Raw genomic sequence first — 18,802 nt, 5'->3', positions numbered from 1 at the left:
CATTGTAAACTATTTTTTCTGTGTTTGATGATCAAATGAGCAATAAGGACTGTGGGAAAAGACAATTTACTCAGCACAGGGAATTGTGGAGAAGGTCAGGGAGACATATGCACAGAATAGAATAGAATAGAACAGAAGAAAGTGGTCAGAATTTTCACATAGGATATCTAGAGGAGGACCAAAGGGAAAAATGACTGTTTGAAATACAACATGAAGTTAGGTGGTGTAGGAAAGGAGTTGATTCATTATGGACACTCCTGTCTGAAGTCTGAATTTAACCCAATATGTTTAAATGAAAGAAAACATTGTGGAATTTGGAACATGGACAAACTGGCCTTTGTAATAAAAATGTAATAAGCAGCACAAAGTACTCCAGGCAACTATATATATGTCATACGTGCTAAAAAAAAAACTGTTTTGAGAAAAAAATACAGGTACTACTAGATGAATGTTATTTATTAGCACAAGTTGTCAACCACAGTAATTGTAATTGTAAGGAGAATTGTATTTTTCTGAGCGATGAACAACCCCATCTGTTTACCACAGGTTGTTAATTGGCCTACTTGTATTAAATGCCTGAGTAAATGAAACAGTGTATCTGCAAGTTATTGGAATTTTTCCTTAGATTTTCTACACTGAAACATTGTGCCATCCAAGTTCATTTACAAGGAGATTTATTGACTGATTACGGACACAGGTTTCAATCAACAATAATTATTGTCCCTTTTCCTCAATGTTTTCTCCATCTTATTCAGCCTTAACTCTGGAGAACATAATTTAACTTTTATTATACAGTAGTGGTGATTTAATCCAAAATATTAGATAATGCTGTTAATCTTGGAGCCACAAATCAAACTTTTCTTCTTTCCTTCAATTAAGTGTAAATTCCTACTTCGGTGAAAGATTTCCTTGTAAATACACTGGAAAAAAACCCGCATATCATATAAATCTTTACCTTGAATGTGGACAGACCATAGAGTCTTGTGGTGTGCACAGTTTCAGGGGAGACATTAGTGATGTTTGTTATAAAATCCTCAAGATACCTGCAGGCCTGTTCCAGATGGGTGGTGTTAATGATGATCTGCACCAACTACAGCAAGAAAACAACAACTAATGTCAAAAATTACCTATGATGCTGTATGTGTGTGAGTATAAATGCATTTGTTTGTACCTCAGTTAGTCCTATATGGGGTTTCTTGATGTGGTTTTGCAAACAGCTGTTGAGCGTTCTTGTAAGTAGGAGATTTGTTGATTTTCGTAACATGTCATCTATCTCTGTTGAACTTAAGCCACAACATTTATTAGGAGGTCAGTCTATTAGAGGACAATAAAGTCAGAGCCACCTGGATTGAAAAGTCAAGTGAGTCAGACCAACCTGCGGTGCAGTGATTCAGAGAATTTGAGGCTGGCATAAATAAACTCTTTAACCTGAGTATAGATCTGTGGAACAGACTGAGACATTGGGAGCTTCTTTGGAAAATCCTGCTACTCACATGCAGACACACAAAGGCAAAAAATCACAAGATTAGAGGTCTAATTTAGTGTCTCATATTATGATTTAAGTGTTCTTTTATTTTAATTTGACAAATGATTTTACTACTTTGTGCATTTTGAAACCCTGACTGCAACTCTTAATATGATGTTTGGAGGTGATTTTTTTTTTCTTTTAATGAAATCTTTTCTAATTTTTAAGTTGTCTATTAAACAATGAACATATTTTTTTCCCTTTGAGGTTTTCTTGAACATGAATTTCTATATGCAGGTTAAACTAATGGAGACTTGATGGAAACATTAAAGATGTTAAAGAAGTACGGTGGTCTTTATATTTCTTACCTTTTCTATTTCAGCATCATGGAAAGGAAAGCGACTAATCACCAGTTTGTATTCCTCCTCAGTCTCCACTGGAATGGGACTGTAGTTGTCCAATTCAAAAATCTCCCTGTGGAAATTAGAAGCATTTATTTTTTTTACACGGTTAAAACCCCATGAAAATCAAACATATTATTTGCTGAACTATATATGTTACATAGGAATTGAGACAATCCATTATTGTTAAGTCTAAACAATTTATATTTCAAGACAGATGATAATAACAATAATCTAATGTTCTGTAGCTTATGCTAAAAATGGTTATTCAATGTGTGAAAAACAAACAATTCCTCTTTATTCAGAATTATTAATACATTTTATTATTAAATTATTACATTGGTTTATTGTTATGTGACAGAATTTTGAAAAAAGTACATTGAAAAATAGGTCGGTTTAGTTTAAAATGTTCTGAGGCTTCTGTGACAAGAAAGAATTTTCCAAAAATTTTGCCCATGGTGTGCATTATTAATTGAGGATTTTATAGTTAAAAATATAGATTCGCCAGTAATATTAAGTTGCTTTTGGTATATTTTGAAAAGTAAAATATATTTCTTTTCTGTCTTTATATCAACTATAGGGGTGTAAGCCCCTGGTTATTTTTTTGTTTTTGAAACACAATAACTCAAACAACCAGCATCTAACAACCTTTGAGCATTCAAACAGCATTGGATAGTTTACACCAATGATTTATCACATGGAATTACACAGTTATTAGGGTGCAATCCAATACCAAATCTTATTTTTATGGCTGAATGATATAGTGTATACACCAGCACCCCTACCTGAAAACCAGTGACCACTTCTTCAGTAGAGTCTCATTGTACTGGTCTCTGACCTCGAACAGTAAGTCAAAAAGTCGGTTTACTGGGAAACCATAGCCCTGCACACATGTACTACAGGTCAGAAAACAATGCCACCTGAATTTTTTTTTTTTTGCATCATAGACTTTTTGAAAAACGTAAATTTCAACCTGCAGTGTATCAGCAAATATAACTATGAGGTTCTTCAAATCCAGGACCAAGTCTGGATCATCACAGTATGACTGAAAAAGAAGCATAGAACAAAAAAGGAAAGGCAACAATTACAAGGTATTTAGTAATATTTAACTATTCTGTCACCATCCTGAAACTTATTTTACACACAACACAACAATGTCATATCATAGAGAATGGTGATCAAGGGAACCAGGTGGATTTCTCATGAAAAACCCACCTAAAGCATTTTTTAAATCTATTGGAATAATTTGGGTCAGTTTAAGAGTCTCATAATTTATTCAAATCCTGAATCCTGCCTCTGTATTGATACATAGTTTGTCCAGTCTGATAAAATTTGATGAACAGGTGGGTCTTGGTTTACTATGGTGTAGAAATGAGAAAAGATACTGAAAGACCTCTGTCACCCTGCTGGGTCATGGCTGCCTCTCCTCCCCTCGTAGATCATTGATGACGTTTTTTCTTGTATAGTTTCTCTGCCTCCCACCCCCGTATCCATCAACAGGTCTAGCCGCCTTCATAGCTGTATGCTGTCCTGCCGACCACCAACCCTGCTGACCCACTCTACTCTTATACCAGTAGCTTGTACTATGTACTATTAATGTATCTCTATGATCTCTGACTATTCTGTTAAAAGGTAGTTTTTCCTTTCTGCTGTTGCTTGTTGAGGGTCAGGCCCTGGGATTCTGTAAAGCGCCTAGAAACAATTTTGATAGTAAGGAGAGGCCAGCCCACTTTTCTACACAGTACGCAGTGATGCATTTAAAACCCATCGACAGTAATATAAATACAAAGCACTATGAATCACTGCATTGAAGGGGTTAGAAATCAACAGGAGAGGCACATGTGCATACAAATGCACTCATAATGAAAAACAGGCATAATATTTGATTGTACAAGGGCTTTCCTGTCAAATGAAAACTATTATTTTGTTGCTTTATGATTGGATGTCAACATAAGGAAAATTGCCATCCAGCCAAATATGTATTGGTCTTGACAATGTTAAATTTTGTATTCTGAAGTTTGTTGCAGCTGAGATCTTAAGAATATGCAGTTTCAAATGCTTTAGATCAGCTATTAAACACAGTACCACTGCTGGTGGTTATCAAGAGAGCCTATAACATAACTTGCCACAAGTGTGGCAAGAGACAGTTATTGGACTATGTCAAGCTCTAAATGCTGATTGTTGGGGATGAGGAATATTGTTTATCCCCCGAAAAGCATGGCTAAGCAGCAAAATTTGAATATCAGACAAAAGTTATTCTCTTCATTTGGATTTGAACCTTAATCAAAAGAAAAAACAGTGCAGCCTTCCATACAGTAGGAATTTTAGCATTGATAAATGTCAAATTGAAGTTGTAAGTATATATGCAATCAAATAAGCACTAAAATGTAAAAAAAAGAAAGTCTTATGATCATAATTGATTTTAAGTGCATTAAATAATTAACAATTAAATTACTGTAAGATATATACAGATATAATTTTTTTTTAGCCATAATGTTATCTTCCCTGGTATGAGGAGAAAGCTTGGTTGTTAATGACCACATACATTTCCAAAAGTCAAAGGGTTTCCATAACCATTCCCCATACGGTCAAATCATAATTGGTCTTTTCTTGTATATCAACTTAATGAAAAATTAATCATGCAAAGTATTGATAACATGCATTGTGTTTCAAATATTTTTTCCTTAAAATTAAAGTGTTTTTTTTTACTGGAGGAGCAGTACTAACTCTTTGACTGGTGGATGGGTTTAATGTGGACATGGAGTATGGGCTCATAGTGTCATTGCCCAGGTAAAGGACCACAGGACAAACCAGGGCTTTTGTTAGTTCTCTCACACCACACTGGGAGGGCCATTCTCTGGATTGTTAGCATAATCCTCTGGGCAATTTACAACCAACAAGAGCCCAGCAGTCATGAATATTCCATCTTAAGCTTCTGTTATTGTTGCAATCTGTCTCTCATCAAGACCCCAATGACCTTCTTTTTGACTGCATGAGTATGTCCTCTTTTCTTCTAAATAATTGCCAATGTCTCTTTTAAAGTCCTTAAGTCTGACCTCAAAGATTTTGTGAGTATAAATAATTAAGGCTCTTTTCCTCCCAAGATAAAAAGATTTATACTCTCCAATAAGCGACCTTTTTATTTATAATGCACTCCTAAATAGCTTGGTGTGCATATGTGTTTCCAGTTTCAGTGCACCGTACAAGATTACCAAAATACAAGTTTCATCTGAAAAACAAGGAAGTTTTCCTCATTTTCTTCCTTTAAAAAACATTGTTGTTTGCTGAATTAGTAGAAATGTTTTTAAATTTACTATTTATTTACTATACCTTTTCAATTGGAATTTTATGTTTTTTGTGAAAAATTATGCTACATTTACATGACAACATCACCAAAAACATAAAAGTTTTTTCAAAAGTGCTGTGTTCAAGGAGATGTGAAAACATTTTGCATTCACACAGATAATGACTGAAAACATAGTACAGATCAGGTCAGTAATTGGCAATTGAGACAGTCAGCTAATCAGAGAATTGACGCAGCAAATCCAGTTTGTTAGAGGAGCAATAACAAATCTAGCATAGTTATGGTACAGCTTGGTATTTAGCCATAGCTGTTTTCAGGGCTCTCAAGTTTTGATATCAGGTCAGAGTGAGATGATGTACAAGCATTTGGGTATGATAGTTTATAAATGATTATAAAGAATTCAGATTTCAAATAAATGATCAATCATCTTTATGCACTTATCGTGTGATACCAATGGTATTTTGAAATTAACATTGTTTAACAAGTTTAGTTTGCCATTTTGTGGATTGTATACACAATAAGGTTAAACAAAAACAGTTATATGTATTATAAGTAGGGTTACATAAACAAAAAAAGGTATTAAGTCAAACTAGACCATTGCGCAGAAATTGTGAGGGTGTGCCTCACCCTCTGGCCAGTCCCTGACCCCCATGTCTGCCTGTTGCCCCCATCCCACTAAGCCAATTGAGTGCATTTTGTGCAGCGCCATGTTGTGCAGGGCCTGCACAATGTCTGTTCGCAGCCCCTCCCATACCCTCTGCCTGTGATCTGCTCCACCCATCCCCCCACACGCAGATTCGCGATCAGAACCACCCGTTTTCAAATGCGATCCAATTCTATCAAGGTCTCGTTAGAACCGCAAGACTTTGAAATATCTTTAGCTTACCTGGTGACGGAGAAACGACAAGTTAAACACGAAGTTCTGAGCTGTCTTACCCCGCTCTGTCTGCATTGAGTTAAGAGGAGATTTAAGCGGACCAGTCGGCAATGCAGCTCGTTTTACGGGGCACTAGTTAATTTAACGTCGTTAAAGTGACAAAACCACCCATTTTCAAACGCCGATTCGGACTGCTTAACGTCATCCAATCCCGTTAGCTCCACAAGACTTTGAAATACATCCCAGTGAAGTTTCATAATTTTAGCTTACCCGGTCAAGGAAAAATGACGAGTTAAACATGAAGTTTTTGTTAGTTCCGAGCCTCTTTTCCGCGCTCTGTTGTGCATTGATTTAATTGGAGATTTGAGCGTACCAGTCGGCGCTTTAGCTCGTTCTACGGTTCACTGTTTACTTAAACGTCGTTAAATATGTTTGCAAGTTAGTTTAAGCTTGTGGCTACAAAATGATGTATTTTTTTATGCTTATAGGATCTTCTGTGACAAAGTTATGGCGATTTGTTTGGGAGATTTCCAATCCTAATTTTTCTGCTGCTCCGCTCTAGGTCACATGGTCTCCTGCTCTAACAATGGTCGAGAGGACATTTTCAGGTGCCAAAGAAATGCCCCATGCGGGACACAGGGCTTTTATATGATGACTCAGGATCTTTGTGGCTACGTTTTAAAGTTCGAATGGTCTTTCTAGGTGAATGTATGCCAGAGCTAATGGCCCTCAAACTAGGGGTTCCATGACCTTTCCAGTCCTCTCCTATTAGTTACAATGGGATTTTAAGGCCTTGAAAGCAAGTACAGTGGGACCTCTACTTACAAATTTAATTAGTTCCAGAAGTTGTTTTGTAACCTGAAAATTATGTAAGTAGAGACGCGTTTTCCATGTAAATGCCCTAATCCGTTCCAAGCCCCCAAAATTCGGACATAATTTTTTTTATAAATCATAAAAATGCATCAAAACATGTAACAAATACATGTTACAATTAGATTACCGCACAATAAGTGTAGGAATTCAGTGCAAGGCTTCTCCAGGAACAAAATGAACTTCATTACAGGCTAATCTTACGTTAGCCGTCATTACTAGCAATGAACGTTAGCACTTGTGGTAACACCGCCATCTAATAGACAAACATACGAACACCCACAATAAATAAAAGTTAAACGAAGACGATGCTGGGATACACACAAATAGTACAGATTTACGTCTCTCCTAGCCAATGGGATGACAGGAAGATGCTAGGCGATAGCCAATGGCAGAGCAGCTACAAGCAAGTTTGCGTTCGCTAAACTCCGCGAGCTGCGAGTAGCAGCGGTAGCGTATTTTTGACCTTCGTATCCTGAAATTTCTTTTGTAACAAGAGGAAATATTTCCCTGTTGAGACGCTTTGTAACCTGAAAATTTCGCATGTAGAAACGTTTTTAAGTAGAGGTCCAACTGTGTATATTTGCCCCCGCCCCAGGACTAATTACAAGAATAGTCATAGCCACCGATTCCCATAATTTAACCGGGTTCTTGGAAAGTTTGGTGTGCGTCTCTGAGGAGATATATGCCAACTTTTTTGACGAAAAAAAAAGAAGGATAACAAAGGGAGGCCTCCTCTAGGAAGGCAAACCCAATAAAAAAAACACTTCCTGATCGTAATTGCACCATTGCGGTCTTGATTCCCCAGAGAAAAATCCGCCGCACATGTTTTGGTGTTTGGTTCATGACTGTGCGACCTACGGATCCCGAATTATTCCACTTTTTGTGCTGGAGTTCTTTGGATAGTAACAGGTGCACCTAGGAGGCACACCCAAATAAAATTATTCCAAAAAAATTTGACCCAATTTGACCCTCGTCCCAGAGGGGTAAGGTGAGGGTTAGGCATTTTTTGTGATAGTAGGGTAATGGACTTGGAATTTTAGATGTCAATATAGAGTTAGAAGTATAAACAAACTCTGCTTGCAGGCATGTCTGTGTGTGAATGCCTACAGAATGTGTGCGAAGTACAGCAATGATCTTGGACAGGGCCATGTTCCACAGTTCATCCGTGAAAGGTCTGGTCACCAGTCCCCGTGTTGCATGGAGGATATGGTCCTCCACAACAAAGAACCTAATAGGAAAAACAAAAAATGTATAGCTGTTTTTCAAGGCAAGACATTGTGACATTTACATTGTGAAATATAGTAAGGATCATATTACCCAACAATCTGGTTGAAGTATCTTGTATAGCCTTCCACTGTTTCATGCTAAAAACAAGGGGGAAAAAAAGTAATTTCTCTGTTGCTATACCATCATGTGAGTTTTTTTTTTCTGCACCAGTGCCTGTCCTTCTTTTCCATGATTTCAGAAATGTACCACTGAACCTCCTGGACCAGAACCCACCATTTTGTCTCTCAAAGAGCTGTTTTCTTCAGCATTCATAAAAACCTGAAGGGTTATAGTTATATTCTGTACAAAATGAAATTAGTTTCCATTTGGGAATTTTACACACCACTAAGATGGATCATGCACTTGACATTAAGGGGCTTGTGGCGGCTGTAGTATAAGCACCAAATTTGCCGCTAACTTTAACCACTGATGAGTAATGATGTTGAACCCAGGTTTATATTTGGGGGCGCACATGCTCAACGCCTGTCAGGATGGGATTCATTTTAGGATAATTAAATGATTTGTTTACCAAGAAGCCACCCAGTGCCAGCTTGTAGCCTGTTGGCAACCATATTGTTCAGAATGAATGATCCATCTCAGACCCAGGGCATCTTGTAATGATATCGGTCAATTGCATCTGTGTTTCACAGATGATCTGTACATTGAACATATGAAAATGCAGTGTGATGTTGTCTTCATAGCAATATGAGTGCAGTTGATAGCTCCAATTACATTAGGAAACTGGCTCGCATGGCAAATTGCGCATTTATGTTGGCCTGTTCGACTGCAGTGTATATTGGAGTTTGATATAGGTGGCATTTGGATAATTCAATCCCACACAGCTGGGTGTGGCTCAGTGCCAATTGGTCAGCCAGCTCTACCTAGGGGCACAGGTTGGACATGGCTCCTGGCTGCACAGTTCCATCTAAAGCAGCTGATGAGCCTGTCGTCATCCTGAGTGAAAAAATCTCTCTGATGTGGAACACCGCACATTTCCCCGGCATTTTCTGTCTTAATAACTTTGAGTGCAAGTGTGGAAAAGTGCACACGCAACAGTTTGTTATGTACACACTAAAGTTCACTAAACTGTCAATGAGATTGTAGTTTGAGTTTTTAGTCTGTTTTTGTGTACAGGTCAATCTTTTATACCAACAGCTTTATAAGCTGCTAAACTTTGGCTAAAACACTAAGGACATAAGGTAAATAATGCAATGCATTAATTTCAGGCATACTAAACCACATAAAACATTGTTTTGGACAATGCTGTTTTTAATTAATGTTATGCAATGTATATAGTAATGTTGAAATTACTTGTGTAAATTACTTTGCAAGGTATGATGGTAAATATAAGTGACATGAAAAGAGGAGATGCATTATGGATGATATATACTGAGTAAATAATGGCAATCAGTGTTTGTCTGAGTGCTGCTGCTCACCATATTACCCTGTGGCTGCAATACTAGCCGTGCCTGTTTCTTCCTCTGCTTCCTGTAGTAGTTCTCAAATGTTTCTCTGTTACCCTGCAACAAAGGAAACATTACACACCTCAACAACCTTACCAGGACACTTATCATAATCATAAGTCAATGACCAGAAAGTTGTGGAAATCGGTTAACTGATAGAGCCATATCATATATGCATGTGTGTGTGTGACTGAGTGAAACCTACCAGGACAGTGTAAATATGCAAACATCTGTACACTGGGGAGAAATCTACCAGATCATGAGCCATAAGAATCTGTCAGACACATAGTTAATATATTTGAGGATGTTGTAAAAAAAAAAAAAAAAAGCTTTACACAAAAATAAAACTACCGTAATTTCCAGACTATAAGCCGCTACTTTTTCCTACACTTTAAACACTGCAGCTTATTCTACGGTGCGGCTTATTTATGTTTTTTTTCTTGGCGCAATATCACAATTATTGTGAATCAGTCATTTTTACTAACCCTCATCAACAAGGAAAATACTAGAAGAAAAGCATATGATGCAGCTTTTAAGTTAAAAGCGATCACTCTGGCGGTTGAAGAAGGAAATCGAGCTGCCGCGCGTAATCTTGGCATACATTAGGGTAATCAATGGCGAGAAGGTGGAGACGCCAGCATAAAGAACTGATCCAAAGCAAAAAGACAACAAAAGCTTTTAGACGTAAACATCGCAGGTGGCCTGAGTGTGAAAACATTGAGGAAGACTGGATGAACACACAGAGAGCAGGCGGCCGCGGCGTTTCCGCTGTACAAATCAGACGGAAGGCAAAAGCAATCGCCACCATGATGAAAATAGAAGATTTTAGAGGTGGGCCATCGAGGGTTTTTAGATTGTTCATTGCTTGAGTAAAAAAGCATAAACAACATAATTTGTGTGTAGCTGATACAAATGTATATTTCAAGGTAGCTGCATTACAGACACCGTTAGAAAAAAAAAAGCATTATTTGTTTATGTTGCTAAACAGATTAAATTAAAAGTTAAAAAATCCTGACGTGATGAAAATTGGATTTAAGGTTTCTGTATAAACATACAAGTGAAAAGAGTGGCTGTTGTTTCTTACCTGTCTGTTTGTCACTCGTCAGTGACTTGTCTCTTACGGTAATAAAAACATATACTGGAACTGAATGTTTTCGATCTAATTTTTCATATTACTACGTGGGATAAATGCGGCTTAAAATCTGGTGCGGCTTGTATAAGTACAAAATTGATTTTCTTTCTAAAATTAAATTATGCGGCTTTTAATCAGGTGCGCTCTGTAGTCCGGAAACTACGGTATGCTATATCAAACAGGTCATTTTGAAAATGGAGACGTGAAATGTTTAACTAAGGAGAAAAATTGTGTGGAAAAAGAACAAACCACCACATAAAGTTTTACCTCTTCATCTGCTTCTTCCTCAGTTCCATCCTCATCCTCATCATCAACATCGTCATCATCTCTCATCAGGGCATTGTGAATATGTGCATGCGTTGGTCCAATGACAGAGTACACAGGCTTGGTGTAGTGGCCCAAACAGGCCTGTTTGGTCAGTGCACTATTAAACGTCCTGTGCTTTTGTGCCTTCAGGAACACATAAATCAGTGTGTAGATAACCAGTTTTATAGTCCATTTGTGCAAAACAAAGAATCTCTTATACCTGTCTCATAGCCATCTCTCCAACCTTGTCTGAGTGTTTTCTAATGCTTTCCAGAAAATCCTTGAGGTCTGACATTGAGATCTCCTTGATTTCTTCTCTCAATCGAGGTAGGTTTTCAGCCATAATCTGACAGAATCTGTACTGACTGACCCTGCAGACAAAACCACAGTCAACAGGTTGTTGCGTATTCTGTCCATATTCTGTCAGTCCAGTTGATTCTCTGCTAGGACTTTACAAATTTTTATGACCTGGATAAATCAGAATATTCATTAACTTTTTGCACTAATGTTGCCTAAGAATATGAAGAATATATAGACAGCCATATTTGTAGATATGAAAAACCAGTACATGTATAAAATAGTAAAGTGCATGTAATATGTACTAAACCGCCTTTAAGAAAGCAATTGCTTATTTGGATCATATGAGCTAAAGGTAACCAATGAATACATGCAATACAATTAATAGTGTTTCAGAATCTGAGTCCATGATTGAAAACCCTGCTGTTCTACTAGACCTTAGTGGTTCCACGTACTCTTGATTATAGCATCCTGTCACAGAGAATGAAACATTGGGATTAAAGGGAAATTATCAGACTCGCTTAGATCATATTTATCAGATAGATACCAGTTTGCTCATGTTCATGTTTCATCTTCATATAGTAAGATGAATGAAGGAGTTCCAAAAAGTTCTGTAATTGGAAATTTTCATTTTGTACATGCCTTCCTTAGAAAACATTATTCGGCAACATGAAATAAATTATATAATATATATATGAATAAAGTACATCTTGAATCTTGAATCTTCCTCTTTGAGAAATTTTATAGTCAGTAATTATATAGTTAGGGATTATTAATCATTATTATGGTCTCCTCACCTCTCCCTGCTTGTATCATCTATTGGTATCGCTGTTCCCATTGCTACACACTGACCTGGATCTAGCTCAGGTCTAGCTCAGTGTAACAAATGCATTTATGTGTGTACAGTATATCTATTTCCTCCTCTGCTGGTCTTCCCTGTTTTTCTCATTCCCCCTCCCACATGAGCCTAGTCCTGCTAGGTTAAATAGAGTAAATAAATAAAATACTATAAACCTACCTGGGAATGTAAACTTTTTCCAGCTGCTCCATGGTTTTTAATGCAGCATAGTGTCTGCAAAAACAATATTGTTTAGTTAAGATACTCTGATGTGCTATTCATGTAGGGATACATATTTGATTCGGTTTATTGAATTTGTGCTTGAGTGGTTAATCTAACAAACCTGCATAGGAAAAAAATTACACACAAAAAATTACACACACAGAGAATTTCATTGATGAGTGCCACTCATGAATTATGGGGAAACCGAACGCCATGACTCCATCTTCTAAACAAAGCCAACAAGAGACCCTCTCACCCAGCAGCTGGGGGGAGTAGCAGTGGAGATGCCTGAATTGCCTGCCCTCCCTGGATAAGGGTTGACTCCACTTGTGACAGTGGAAAATGCCATCTTGATTAGTGTGCCCTTGACTCTTGGTGAGGTGTGGGGGCCCACAGGCTACAGTGTGCCAGTCTTACTATACCAAGTGACGGACTTAAACATAAACACATTGCCCCCGGAAGCCAGACACCCCAGGCTACAGCCCACCTTGATGAGAGGCCCTACGGGACATACATTGTTTGCACACACACACACTGGTAGTTGAATCTTAGCAATGGGACTGTTTGAGTTTTTTGAAGATGTCTGTGTTGATTCTCAATCATCCAGGTCATAGTTATCAAAGGTAGTTTTTTTGTGTCAACTGGACTGTTTTTCTTCTATTTTGAAGACATTTCACCTTCTATCTAGAAGGCTTCTTCAGTTCTAGCTGACTGTGAGTTCCAGGTACTTGTACTCTTCAGAAGCCATTAACACATTTGGAGTTTCAATCACCTGGTTGTTGGTTGCTCAACACCTCATTGTGTTGAAACTTCCCCTGACACAAAGGGGTTCATTAGTAGCCATGTGTGAATGGCCTTTTCTCCTGGGGATGTTTTTCAATACTGTATTGTTCACAGGTGACAGGCGATGTCTATTTAATGATGGTTTCTTTTACCCCTTTCTCAAACCACATGGCTGTGCTATGGGCTCTAAGGTGTCCCCCATAGTAGCCTATCTATGCATGGATTGAGTGGAGAGCAGAGCCTTTACCTCCTTCATAGGAACCACTGCCAGCCACTGCTATAGACAGAGATGTGGAAGACACATGGGTCAAGATCAAAACACTGGAATTAGAAGCCTTCACGGAACACATCAACACAATGTTTGAAAACGTCTGGTTCACCCGTGAGGATGTCAGGGGAAGGAGTCTAGCCTTCTTGGACTGTGCCGTGCACATCGAAGGAGACAGGAGCCTGAACATCAAGATCTACAAAGAACCCACCTACACAGACCAATTCCTATTTTTCGAATCCCACTGCCACCACCATTTAGAAAATATATTCTCAATATTCATCACAAAATGGGTTTTTTGAGCCAATCCTGGCAAAACAAAACTGTCTGACACAAAAAGGCAATCAGATGCCAATGCTGCTGCTGGAGAGAAATCTAATCTTGTCTAATATTGTCTTTCCTCTGTTTCATTCTTCTCACCAGTCTTATAGGCTGAATGTCAATCTCTTGAATTTCATTCTTCCTCAGCTGTACTTAATTGTTTCTGTCCCTTTCTCGTGTATATAAATTTTGCACTTCTTACAGTCACTGTCAGATCGTGGCATCTGTTTGGTGATATCTTTCAGTCATGTTTTTTGGCATGTTACTGTTATCTTGTGATTCTTTAGATGACAAATTATTGCCAGTATGGTGGCTTTAAACATCAGGACATTTTGACCAAGGCTGCCCATTGAGTAATGTTTTAAGAGAAAAACAAGTAGATCACATTTTAGAAACCTTACTTATTTATGAAAAACAATAAAAACATTACAGCATTATTAGTATTACAGCACCACTGCAAGAACAGTTTACAACAACTATTATCACTACTACCAACAACAACGATAATAATAGGTTATGTAAAAGTAATTGTTTCTCTCCTAGTTGCTGCATGATCAGGATGTCATTAAAATATGTGGGGCTGAACCTGAAACAAGCTGGACTGGTGTGCACATATTGATTTTGTCTACAGAAGGACGGAGTGGACTATATTTCATAAGAGTGGCCTCCTTTAAAATCTGAAAAACACTCCATAAAACTTAACCATCTAGTCAAAAGAGCTGGCTCCCTGTTTGGGACTCAGCTGGAGACTGTGATGCAGTACATTTTGGTACCAGGGCCTTCAGTGGGAATTTACCCAATTTAATCCACCTCTTAATAACATCACTATGGATGTTGTCACAATAATAAAAACCATCAATACGATACAAAAACATAATATGACAAGGTATGGCTTTACAGAGAGAGAGAGAGGAATATGGCGTAATATGGGTGAATGCTGTTTTAACTAAAGCAAGAAACTCAGTTACATCTGTGCCACATACATCATCTGGAGCAGTTCAGAATAAATATTTATCTAACAACATGACAAAATCATAAAAAAATTAAATAAAATACATCATACAGTACTCACCACAGATGCTATTTATTTATAGAGAAAACCACAGTCGTTTCTACAGAAAGATTTCAGTGACTCTCTCAAAGGTGATCTATGCATTACAGTCCCATCAGTAAGTCATTTTCTAGGTGAGGGCCAAAGCTGCAAGTAACCTTTTTCATGTCGTGTTTCTGGCATACAATTTTATTCTCTTGAGAGCAGAGACTATCTGCTCAACAGTGGCAGTGAGCATAAGGATAGTCAGGTCCGACATGCCAATCTGTAAAGCTATGGCATGCTTTCATTCAGATTTTTTTGCTCCGGAACACCAAGGAGACCAGTGGAATATTTCCTTCTATAGTGTGTCATAGCATACATAACATCAAATTCTGTTTTCAATGGGACAGCTCAGTGTTCTGTGGCTCTGTGTCAAGCTGGAAAGGGCTGTAAGTGGGAATTTTCTCCCATATGTTTGAAACTGCAGGTGGTCAAGGAGGGAGAGAAACAATTGTTCTCGAATTTCAAATATATTCTGTATCTGGCAATGATTGCTGTCCAAAGCTGGTGAGTTTGTGGTAGTGATTGATAATTTCTCTTCGCGCTGTCCCTCTACTTGCACTTGCAGCACCCGGGATGCATATTGTGGCCATGTAGACGTTATGCCCCAATAATGGGGAAGTTAAAATAAAAGGGCAAAAATGACACAATGCAAAGCAGTTTTTTTCCACGGATGTACATGTGTTCTTTCATATTAACAAAAACAAAAAAAGACATGGACAATAGAACATGAACTGACATATACAAAGCGACAGGAACAGTATAAACACAAAAATACCCTCAAACACAACAAAATGCACAACACATGGCAGAAAACAAACAATATATTTTACAAAATAAAGTAATGAACATCCATTATAAACCATGTTTCATCTATTTCCCCACATCAGACCACATTAGCCAATCCTTAACCATGATCAAACCTCAAACGGTCCCCTCTCTCAATGGATTGACAAAATTCCTTCACCCCTGCCAGACAGAAATGTAAAGTCAATGATGTGTTCTGCAGTAGGGCTGGGCAATATATCGGTATTGAGAGTTATACTGGAATATTTAAAAAAGGGGATAAAAATATAACAACCCCGCCACTATGTTATATATATGTAAAACTTGCAATATGGCCATTTAGCTTTTCAACTGGTCACTTCCCTCACATCTCATCTAAGCTGTAATGCATTCTCATTCTCTCTATCTTCGCTCACTTCCACCCGTGCGTGCAGGCCAACCCTTATTCCTTTACACACAATTTGGCAGACATGGCAGTGATGCAGAATAGTTATATAGCAAGAGAAAAAACATATGGAGGTATTTCGGTTTTAAAGTTTCAGACTAGGACAAAATCAACCCCAATTGTAAATCCTGTCGTAAGCAAATAACCTCTTCCGTCATCTGCACCTATGACATAAATTACTCTATGAGGAGAGTGTGACACTGCAAATGGCTGCAGCCCCTCAGCCCATAAAGCCTGTAAAGCCTGTAAAGTGTATCATGCCTTACAATAACAAAAGCTACAAAGGGTGAGATATTAAAAAAGCAATGGCCTACTATATCACCAAAGGTATGGTCCCTATTGCATGACGAATTTAAAAAGCTACTTAAAACCTTTTTAAGAGTTACCTAGCTACAGCTACTTTTCTTCGAAAACTCGACTGGACATGTATACCAGAGTTCGGCAGAATTTATCCAACCAGTGGTACACTTCACTTATTTCTCCCTTACCAGAGCTATGTGGTGGTGGTATGTGTGGTATATGTAATGAAAGCTCTGTGTTTCCAGAAGAGCTATTTCCTGCAAGATCATATAGTGGAACGCATAGCTGAAGCCTTTCAGGTCACTCTCACTAACTGGAAGCTTGATGAAAAGGGACTCACTGATTTTCTGAAATACCAGGCAGGCACTGCTTTCTCCTGGGATGTCTACCATTTAGGAAACAAAACCTGCTGGATTGTGGCCCTCGTAAAACTGGATTGAGGAACCCTGGTCTAAATTATGATCGGAGTCTAAGTTGCACTCAGCAATGCTGTGATCATTGTCTGAGCAGTCTATTGGTTCATCATATTGCTGGGCCATAATTTTGGTGTAAGGCTTTCTACAGCTGCAATTGTGCGAATGCCCATGATAGAAAATCCCACATTGATGCACTAATTTGTGTGACAGCACAGGGACTGAGCACTAGGGTGTTCCAGTTCCTCCTTTGGAGAGCAGGGCAGAAATGAGATCATGGGCTGATGCATCATGGGCTGAAGAGAACACTGGACAGAATATCATCTGGAGGATAAACTCATTTCATCCGGAGGATAAACTACAAGTCTCTTCATGGTCTTTTTCAGAGAAATGGGATGTGAGGCACGTCTCTCACTGGAGGTTGAGAAACTTACTCCATTTCCAGGAGCATAGGTTCACCTGGGAATTGTTCTTCTGGGAATCTTCTTATTGGAGTGGGCATTAGCCTCTCACTACTCAAGTAGCATGAATGGGAATCTGGTGCCTATGAAAATTCAGGAGAAAACACCCCCTGAACCTCAAAGATGGACAGTCTGCGCATCCCTGTCATTCAATAGTGAATTTATCTCATCCCTGCACTCACTGAGGTTCAGCTTGCTGAAGAATTCTGGAAAGGTGTGCTTGCTAGCCAGGGCGGCTGGGTGACGGTTCGTAGGAAGCGTAGCCCAAAACAAAGGCCCACGGTGCACCACCAACCGCTTCCCGTGGCTAACCGTTTTTCCCCACTCGGCGACACACCCGCTGAGAAACCGACCCTGGTAATTGGCAACTCTGTTTTGCGCTACGTGAAGCTGACTCCAGCGACCATAGTCAAGTGCATTCCGGGTGCCAGAGCAGGCGACATAGAAGCAAATTTACGGCTGCTGGCGAGACGTAAACGTAAATTTGGTAAAGTTATTATTTACGTCGGAGCCAAGGACACCCGGCTTCGTCAGTTGGAGGTCACCAAAATTAACTTGGAGTCGGTGTGTAACTACGCAAAAACGATGTCGGACTCCGTAGCATTCTCTGGTCCCCTCCCCAATCTGGCCAGCGATGAGATGTTTAGCCGCATGTCGTCGCTTCGTCGCTGGCTGTCACGGTGGTGCCCCGAAAACCAGGTGGCCTTTATAGACAATTGGAGCACTTTTTGGGGAAAACCTGGTCTGATTAGGAGAGACGGTGTCCATCCCACACGGGATGGTGCTTCTCTCATTTCTAGTAATTTGGCTAATTTTATTAGACCCAAAGTGACCTGACAATCCAGGGTCCAGACCAGGATGCAGAGTTGTAGTCTTACACACCTCTCTGCTGCTTCCTTAGAACCCTAATCCACCAACAATAACATATTTAACACTATAGAGGTAGTCTCTGTTCCACGGTTAAAAGTTCACCAAGCACAGAGCAGGGGAGCGGTCAATCACCATAATCTTATTAAAATTAATACTAAAGCACAAGTTGGAGAAACTAACATCACAATTAAGTGTGGACTGTTAAATATTAGATCTCTTCTGTGTAAATCCCTGTTAGTACACGACCTGATAGCGGATCATCACATTGATTTATTTTGTCTTACTGAGACCTGGCTTCAGGAGGAGTAGTATGTTAGCTTAAATGAATCTACTCCTCCTACCCATCTTAATTATCATATTCCTCGTGTTACTGGTCGAGGAGGGGGAGTGGCAGCAATCTATCACTCCAAGTTATTAATTAATCCTCGACCAAAATATGGCTCCAGTTCATTTGAAAGCCTGACTCTTGGCATCACACATCTGAACCGGAAGGCAGAAAAGCCACTTCTGTTTGTAGTTGTATATCGGCCCCCTGCTAGGCCACATTCAGAGCTCCTGTCTGAGTTCTCTGATTTCCTATCTGACTTGGTCTTTAGAACGGACAAAGTCATTATCATT

General features: G+C 38.9%; 1 protein-coding gene across 8 annotated transcripts in view; it reads right to left on the bottom strand.

Moving 5' to 3' along the window:
- The window catches only part of exoc6 (exocyst complex component 6), a 56,588-nt gene that overhangs the window by 12,940 nt on the left and 24,846 nt on the right, over positions 1-18,802 (bottom strand). For 5 of the 8 annotated variants that reach the window (XM_029838763.1, XM_011619231.2, XM_011619233.2 and 2 more), the window contains 13 exons: positions 12,403-12,456; positions 11,308-11,458; positions 11,049-11,231; positions 9,855-9,923; positions 9,623-9,706; positions 8,238-8,284; positions 8,028-8,148; positions 2,840-2,911; positions 2,652-2,749; positions 1,834-1,939; positions 1,376-1,485; positions 1,172-1,283; positions 956-1,090 (listed from right to left, as the gene is read on the bottom strand). In XM_029838763.1, the coding sequence (XP_029694623.1) occupies positions 956-1,090; positions 1,172-1,283; positions 1,376-1,485; positions 1,834-1,939; positions 2,652-2,749; positions 2,840-2,911; positions 8,028-8,148; positions 8,238-8,284; positions 9,623-9,706; positions 9,855-9,923; positions 11,049-11,231; positions 11,308-11,458; positions 12,403-12,456 (1,342 nt within the window). The remainder of the gene's footprint in view (positions 1-955; positions 1,091-1,171; positions 1,284-1,375; positions 1,486-1,833; positions 1,940-2,651; positions 2,750-2,839; positions 2,912-8,027; positions 8,149-8,237; positions 8,285-9,622; positions 9,707-9,854; positions 9,924-11,048; positions 11,232-11,307; positions 11,459-12,402; positions 12,457-18,802) is intronic. The other 3 variants (XR_003888943.1, XR_003888948.1, XM_029838767.1) reach the window with 2 other exon arrangements.

Source organism: Takifugu rubripes, chromosome 1, assembly GCF_901000725.2.
Source record: "Takifugu rubripes chromosome 1, fTakRub1.2, whole genome shotgun sequence".
Classification (NCBI taxonomy): domain Eukaryota; kingdom Metazoa; phylum Chordata; class Actinopteri; order Tetraodontiformes; family Tetraodontidae; genus Takifugu; species Takifugu rubripes.
Note: the sequence above shows the minus strand (reverse complement) of the source record. Positions and strands in the feature narration are given on the sequence as shown.